Source organism: Penicillium canescens, assembly GCF_028828765.1.
Source record: "Penicillium canescens strain IBT 15451 chromosome Unknown utg000002l_segment0_segment0, whole genome shotgun sequence".
Classification (NCBI taxonomy): domain Eukaryota; kingdom Fungi; phylum Ascomycota; class Eurotiomycetes; order Eurotiales; family Aspergillaceae; genus Penicillium; species Penicillium canescens.
In genome coordinates, this window is record NW_026703964.1 from 5,852,344 (window position 1) to 5,860,712 (window position 8,369).

At 48.1% G+C, this 8,369-nt stretch overlaps 1 protein-coding gene across 1 annotated transcript; it reads right to left on the reverse strand.

Annotated features, from left to right (window-relative positions):
- Positions 1-7,343: 7,343 nt before the first annotated feature.
- Positions 7,344-7,622, reverse strand: N7446_003461 (uncharacterized protein; the record flags this gene model as incomplete). Its single annotated transcript, XM_058512210.1, has 1 exon — positions 7,344-7,622. One exon carries the CDS (start codon positions 7,620-7,622, stop codon positions 7,344-7,346), a length of 279 nt encoding a protein of 92 aa, XP_058377746.1.
- Positions 7,623-8,369: the final 747 nt, after the last annotated feature.

Consider the following 8,369-nt stretch of genomic DNA (forward strand, 5'->3'; position numbering starts at 1 on the left):
GTGGTTTAGGCATGAAGCATAAGGGTGCGGGGGTAGTATAGAGAGGTGAGGTGTAATAGACAGGTTAGTATAGGTGAGGTATGGGGGGTAGCATTGTAAGGGGGGTGGTATAGGCATGAAGCATAAGGGTGAGGGGGGTGGTTTAGGCATGAAGCATAAGGGTGAGGGGGGTATAGACCAATGTTTAGGTAATCCAACTGGCTAGCCAGATATTTCATTTTTTTTAGGATTTTTTAGAAGGTAAAATTTAGATTATAAGGGCTTAGTTAGAAAATATATCATTAAGACATTACACGAAGTTACGATATATATTTTGAAATAGGCATTAGAAAAATTTGAATTATTGACATTTTTAGTAGATATATATATTTAGCATTATTATATCGTATATATCGTATATTTATTATAATAGCGAGTAGGATTCGGCCCGTAGAAGGTTAATATTAGGTTATTTTATGATAGGTGTAATTAGAGTAGGTAGAAATAGCAATAAATTGTGAGGGCCGTAGAAATAGGGTAGGGTACGATAGGTATAATAGGAGTAGGTAGAGAAGCCATGAATTCCGAGGTCCGTTAGAAAGCTAGGGTTAGGGTTATTATATATAGGAAAGGGCCATTTATTCGGACGTAGGTTAGAAAGTATAGGTAGAGAGATAAGATATATTAGCTAGTATTATAGTAATAAAAGGGTGAGGGTTAGTATTAGTGAAAGGGGTAAGGGTTATATTAGTGAGAGCGGTAAGGGTTAGTATTAATAAAAGGGTGAGGGTTATATTAGTGAGAGCGGTAAGGGTTAGTATTAATAAAAGGGTGAGGGTTAGTATTAGTGAAAGGGGTAAGGGTTTTAAATGATATTAGGGGTAGGGTTTTAATAATAAGAGGGTGAAGTTTAATAGATAGGTAGGTGAAGTATAGTGAGAGAGGTGAGGTGTAATAGATAGGTTATTATAGGTAAGTTCGGGGGGCGTAAGGGTGAGGGGGGTGGTATAGGCATAAAGCGTAGGGGTGAGGGGGGGGTAGTATAGCCGAAGAGAGGTAAGGTGAAATAGATAGGTTATTATAGGTAAGTTAGGGGGTATAGCATTATAAGGGGGGTGGTTTAGGTATGAAGCATAAGGGTAAGGGGGGTAGTATAGGCATAAAGCATAAGCGTAAGGGGGGTATAGACCAATATATAGGTAATTTAACTAGCGAGTCAGACATTTCATTTTTTTAGGATTTTTGTAAGGTAAAATATAGATTATAAGGGCTTAGTGAGAAAATATGTCATTAAGACATTAGACGAAGTTACGATATATATTTTGAAATAGGCATTAGGAAAATTTGAATTATTGACATTTTTATTAGATATATATATTTAGTATTATTATATCGTGTATAACGTAGGGTTATTAGCATTAGTAATAGGATTTAGCCCGTAAAGGTTGTTTTCGGCCCGTATAAGGTATATATGCCCCCGTACGGATAGAGGGGTAGGGAGCGATTTACTAGGTTTAAAATAAGGTAATAGGGGTTATATAAGATATACCAAAGTATCAGGATAGCATTAGATAGTTATTATAATATAGAGATATCATAGGTAAGGTGTAATAGATAAAGGGGTAGGGTTCGAGGTTTTCGTTTTAAAATTAGCATTATTAGTGAAAACGAAGGCTAGTATTTTATATTATAGGCCATATAATCGGTAGTAGTAGGACGTGGCTTAATATTATTAGAGGTATTGTATATATCGAAGTATAAGTGAAGCGTAGGGGTCAGGGTTTCAATTATTTCAAGGGGTTAGGGATCGATGTTTTCGGTTTATAGAATTAGCATTATTCATAAAAAATAGGGCGATTTTTCACAATAATTTTTATATAATCGGTAGTAGTAATAGCTAGTCGGAGGAGGTTTTATAATATTATTATAGTATATTATAGACACGTAAGCATAGGGTATAGGAAGGGTCAGGGTTTTAATGATTTATAAGGGTTAGGGCTCGATGTTTCCGGGTTATATTATTAGTAGTCGAGAATAGGGCTGTTTATTACGATATTATTAGACGTATAAGGTTTAGTAGCATAATTTTAGTAGATAATATAGGGTCGTATATTTTAAGGATAGGGGTATTATTTAAGGTATTATATAGGAGAGAGGGTATTAGAGATAGACCGACGTATATAGCTAAGGGTAGGACAGCAATAATAGAGTAGTATAAGGGGGTAATTAGTTATAGTAGGGTATATAAGGTAGTGAATAGTTTACGAAGTAGTGGGTAGTATTACGGTAAGTATAAGAAGGTAGGAAAGGGGTAGGATATAAGGGATATATCAAAAAGAGGCGGGTATATTAGTAGGCATTAAGAGAGATAGTATAGTAGAGTAGAGATATTTAGATCGGGAGAGGTATAAGAAGGTCAATAATAGAGAAGTAGTTGTATAGTAAGAAGGGTTTAGGCTCGGGGGGAAGATTCATAGTAGGAGATAGGTTTAGTGAGTATGATCGGTAATATAATAGGTATAATAGTGCTTAGTATTATAGGAATAGTATAGGATATTATCGTAGAAGGGGTAGGGTCGGTAGTAGGAAAGGGGGTAGGTTTTAGTCGTTAAAGGGGTAAGGATAATAGAGGTAATTTCGGACGGGGGTTCGAAGGTATAGGGAGATAGTATAATAGATATAGGAGTAATATTTTAAGGGTAAGGGTTAGTAGGGATAGGAGGGAAGGTTTTAATTATAGAAGAGGTTAGTTTTAGGAAGAAGGAGAGGAGTAAGGGTTTTAATAGTGAGAGGGGTAAGGGTTCGTAGTAGTATAAGGGGTAAGGGTTTTAATTATCAAAGGGGGTAGGGTTTTAGAGGTAAATAGGTTATTTTTTATTATTATTAGAGGGGTAAGGGCTATCCCATGGGGTGAACTGTAATGAGGCTCGTTACAGTTTAGTCAGCATTTTTTTATATAGGGTTAGGGTTTCCCGAGGGGGCAGATTACAGTTAGTTTCAGGGTGCCATTACAGTTACGTTCCCGTGGTTTTTTTCCGTTCAAATTTTTACCAATTCCAATTGAACAGTCAATTGTTTATTATCCCGAGTTACCAGGCAAAGCAACGTTTTGGAGAGGTTGTTACAGGGATTCAAAGTTGGGGAATTATTTTGATGGGGTACGGTCGGCCGCGCCATCACCAATATCATGAAACCCCAACACCCATCACCGCGCGATTCATCACACACGCATTATTGGTTCGATTCGTTTGAAAACCCAGTCGAGGATTTCAGGGGTTCCGATCAGTTCCCAGTTTCAATTTTATCAACATCCGAGCAGTTCCCAGCGTTAGGGTTTCACCAGCATACATTCAGTGGACAATCCGCATTGTGAGATATATATCCATGGTTAGTATGAGTGAACCGGCAGAACCCACCATTGCCGACCGGTATTTTATTTGCAATAAGCAGTGGGGAGTTGCCATTTGTCGCCAGTGCGAGCATGGAGTGAAGCCCAAGGAGATAGTCCGTCATTTGACCAACCCCAAGGGCAAGCACCGCGTCCGCAAAGGTGTTGCAGAACAGGTAGTGGATATTATCCGACATGCCGATGAATGGGATAGCGTCAAGGAAGAGACCAGTTGGTTCCCCACGAGCGTAAACCGTCCCGTTCCGGTATTGCCCATTTACCAAGATGGGTTACAGTGCCAATTTTGCCAGCAGATTTACCGCAGTCGCGACAGTTTGCGAGTGCATTGGTCGAGGGAGCATCGGTTTTCCGCGTACGGCCATGGGGGCAAGCCACGACCATCCGAGGTCGCCGCAGGCAAGCAGAACCAAGAGGAGCGAGCCAAGCGAGTCGTGTGCCAGCGGTTTTTTCCCCGTGGGTTAGGGTCGCATTATATCCACATACGCCATCCCGGTCCCCAGTACGAGCCCGAAGCACCGCCACCCCAGGCCACGCAAGTCGCCGAAGCCGTGGAGCGGTTACGCGAGGTGTTTACACGGAAAATGCAGTTAGAAAGCGAGATCCAGCCCGGCGCCATCGACGAAGCCAATCCATGGTTGGACCGAACGGGATGGGCGGTATATTTACGCGGGCGTAACCCCAGGGAATTACGGATATGCATTGAAAGCCCGACGGAAGATGCGGAGGGTGACGAGGGTACCACACGGGTGATTTGGGATACCATATTACGTGTTGCCAGCAAAAGCCAGAGTATCACCAAACGGACAGGACATTTGTTACGGATCGAAGCCGCCCGTACCGACATAGAGAAGATCCCATCGAAGCCATTGCAGGTATATATGAATACGGACGATGAGTTGGAGCGCCATGTCGACCCATGGCGCCGCATTTTGATGTTTTTCGCCCGCACCCAAGTTCAGCATGATTGGAACAGTCCGGTGTACCGGTTCAGTAAACGGCAACGCAAGGCGTGGGACGCATTATGGCATTCCGCCGAGTGTTATAAGGACCGGGCCGAGCCGATCCCCACCGACGGTACCGACCCGAACCCGGACGTATTACAACCCGTGGAAGCCGATTGTATGGAATTTATGATTGAATTGTTAAACCAGCGCATTCGATCGACCGAGTACGAGTTAGCGTTGGTGTGTGCATTGGCCGTGTTAGGTGTGAGTGACCATGACACCGGTCGACCATGGAAGGATCCCCACAGTTACCCCCAGATTTTGTCCAGCGTAATCAAGGTGTCCCGGTTCGTCGTTGTGCATCAGTCGTTTTTGTTAGACCCGGATGCGCGTGAGTTATTACAGGTTGGGGAGAATAAGTTAGTGGGGGAGTGGGATGACCCCAGTCCAGTCGATTATATATTTTCACATCAACGGGATAGCCGCAGTCCGCCCCAGACCCGAGCCACAACGCCCGAAGTATCCAGTTCGCCCGCATTTGGTAGTTTGCCCAACAGTTCCCCACCACCCGTTGCATTCACCCAGCAGGCACGAGAAGGCACCAAGACATGGCGCGAATGGATTCGTATCATGGTCACCGGGTTTATGGTGCACGGTACCGCCGGTCCGATGGAATGGATGATGGATTTACGCCGATATGGGTTAAAGGTCCATTACAATACCCCGTCCGTCGGGCATATCGGTTGGGGCAACGGGGACGAATTGTCGTACAAAACGATGCGGTTCACCATGGGGGCATTCCGCGGGTTCATTCATGGGTTGACGGCCAGCGCACGACAATTGATGGTCAACCAGATTTTGCGGTGCCCACCCGACCAGATTCCCGTCATCCCATGGGATCGTATAGCCGACGATTTCAACCAACCCAAGGCCGGGTGGAGTTTTTTGCAGGACGAGCGTACGCCGTGGCCCGTCGATGGATCCCGGTGGATGGTGGACCGGGTACGGGAGGAGCATCCATTGCAGCAGTGGTTTATGGAAGCCAGGACCAATCGGTTCAGTATTGATGCGATTCAACGGTTTTTCGGGTTCGTCAATGAGTTCAAGGAGAAGTTAGCCATTGTTTCGCATTTCACCAGTGGGCAGCCCCCGCGTGGCCCCGAGTTATTGAGTATCCGTCACCGCAACAGTGCCGCCGGTGGACACCGCAATGTGTTTATTGAAGATGGATTGGTGGCATTTATCACCCGGTACCACAAGGGGTTTTACGCCAGCGGGGATGCCAAGGTGATTCATCGGTACGTGCCCCGCGAAGTGGGCGAGTTGGTGGTGTGGTATTTATGGTTAGTGTTGCCATTTGTCGAGATGTTGCAGGCATACCATGAAGAGGCATGCCATTTAGACGCCGTTCCCGACACGCATGCCACCAAGATGTGGGGGTGGATGCCGGTAGTGGACGGGAGTGGACGCCGGCGCGGGTAACGGATGTGATGGTCCGGGAAAGTAAGATACGGTTACACCATGGATTGACGTTGGCCGCATACCGGGACATTGCCATTGCCATTAGCCGGCGGTATTTCAGCAATGCCAAACCGTTCCCACACAACGTCCGCGAGGATGGAACCGAGGTTATAGCCGACGACGAGGAGAACGAGGATGCCATGGACGACGAGCAATGGATCCGACATATTGCCGATTTACAAGCCGCGCACACGACCCACGTAGCGGAGATGGTGTATGGACGCATGATGAGCCAGCAGCAGGGGACCACAGCGGGTCGGCAGGCCGGGTTTCGGACGAGCAGCGTGCATTGGCATGATTTTTTAGGGTTTAACATCAAGGATATCCCGAGCCACGTATTGGGTAAGCGGCCACAGCCCCGGTGGAAGGACGAGGGGGTTATAATGCGGGACGAGCGTCAGCATTTGGTGGAGCAGACCAATATGACCGAGGCGTTGCAGCGGATGACCGGACAGCCCACGATACAGTTCCGCGGGGTGCAGGGGGCCGCCATCCGGTCGATTCAAGCGGGCCATTCCCGGGTGGTCGTGGTAATGCCCACGGGCGGTGGGAAAAGTATGTTGTTTATGTTGCCCGCGTGGGTGGCCCAGCGCGGCGGATTGACCGTTGTAGTAGTGCCATTGACGGCATTACGGGCGGATTTGCAACAGCGATGCCAGGCCGCCGGCATTCCATGTGTCGAGTGGGCCAGCCATCGACATCCCGATCATGCGGCCATTGTGTTCGTCACGCCCGAGTCCGTGTTCACGGACGGGTTCCAGTCGTTTTTGAACCGCCAGCGCGAGTTGATGCGGTTGGACCGGATTGTTATCGATGAATGCCATATGATGTTGAGCGAGTCCACGACGTTTCGCCCACGGTTACAGCAATTAGGTCGATTGCATCAGTGTGGCGTGCAGATGGTGTTTTTGACCGCGACATTGCCCCCATGCGAGGAGACCCGGTTGTTCAAGCGAATGCAAGTGGAGCGGGAGGACATCAGTATCCACCGCGAGCGAACCAGCCGTCACCATGTGGCATACCGGGTGTACCGGCCCGTGATTGCATCGGCATTTCGATCCCAGACGCAATGGATCGAGCAGCCCAGTATCCAACAGTTCATTCGTGACCGCGTACGGCGCGCGCGGCCCGGACGAGTGATTGTGTACGGCAGCACCCGGAATATTGTGACGCAGGCGGCCCAGATATTAGGATGTGCCGCATATTACAGCGACCAGGACAGTAAGTTAGGGATATTGGAACAGTTCCGACGTACGGCGAATGGGGTGATTGCAGCCACGAGTGCATTAGGGATGGGCGTGGATATTCCCGATATTCGATGCATCATTCACATCGGGTTTCCCCGGTCGTTGTTGGATTACGCACAAGAAAGTGGCCGTGCCGGACGGGATCAATTCCCCAGTGAAGCCATTATCATCCAGCCGGAAGGGTTTGACGAGGTCCCGGCATGGTTTGACCAGAACACGCCCCGCGAGCAAAGCGGGTTCGAGTTAGTCCGGCAGTACATGGCCAGTGATCATCAGTGTCGTCGAGCGGTGTTGGATGGTTATTTGGATGGGGAGATCGATGGAGATACCCGCGAGCAGTGCGGCGACCACGACCGGCAGTTCGGGTTCGTCGAGCAACGGTGTGATCAATGTGACCCCGATTGGGAGGCGGCCGAGACCGATGATAGGGACAGTGATACCGAGATGGATGATCCCCATACGAGCATCCCGAGCAGCGCGTCGGACGCCGGGGTCCCCATTGAGGCGCAGCATCGGTACCATCAGCAGGAGATGGTGCAGACGGCGATTTCGGAGCGAGTGCGGACGTTGCAAGCGCAGCAGTTATCGGACGAGGAGTTTTTAGCGCAGGAGGCACGGCAGTGGAACCACCGATGTTGGTTATGCGTGCAGGCGCAGCGGGATGATGTCCAGCATGATTTGTGGAGTTGCCCCGCGGGCGAGAGTGCAGAGTGTCGACGATGGGTGCGGGCGATTCGGGATTCGATACAGTATATAGCAGGAGGATTTTATTGTTGTTATTCGTGTGGTATGCCGCAGTCGATTTGTCCCGGTTGGGAGGCCGGGCAGCAATGTGAATACCGGCAGTTTTTGTATCCGATGATGGCGATGTTAATCCATTGGCAATGGGCCGATGGGCGACAGGGAGGGTACGAATGGTGGCGCCAGCGGATGAAGAGTGCCAATATCCGCGTGACGGATTTAGACGCCGTACGAGCATATTTAGCGCAGTCCGTGGACACCAGGCATTCCCGGTTAGCGCATGAGTATGTTTGGTTGCGTCGGATGTATCAAGAGTATGGGTTTTCGTGAGATTGCAAAGATATGGCAGGTATATATATAGGTAGATCGGTTAGGATTGGAGATGTATATTTCAGTACGAGATTTCCCGAGGAGACCAAAGAGATAGAATTTACATATCGTGGTTAGGGTTATCGATATTAGAGTTTCCGATAATATGGAGTTTAGGCGAGAGGGTAGTGATAAATTTAAGGGGTCAGGGTTATAGCG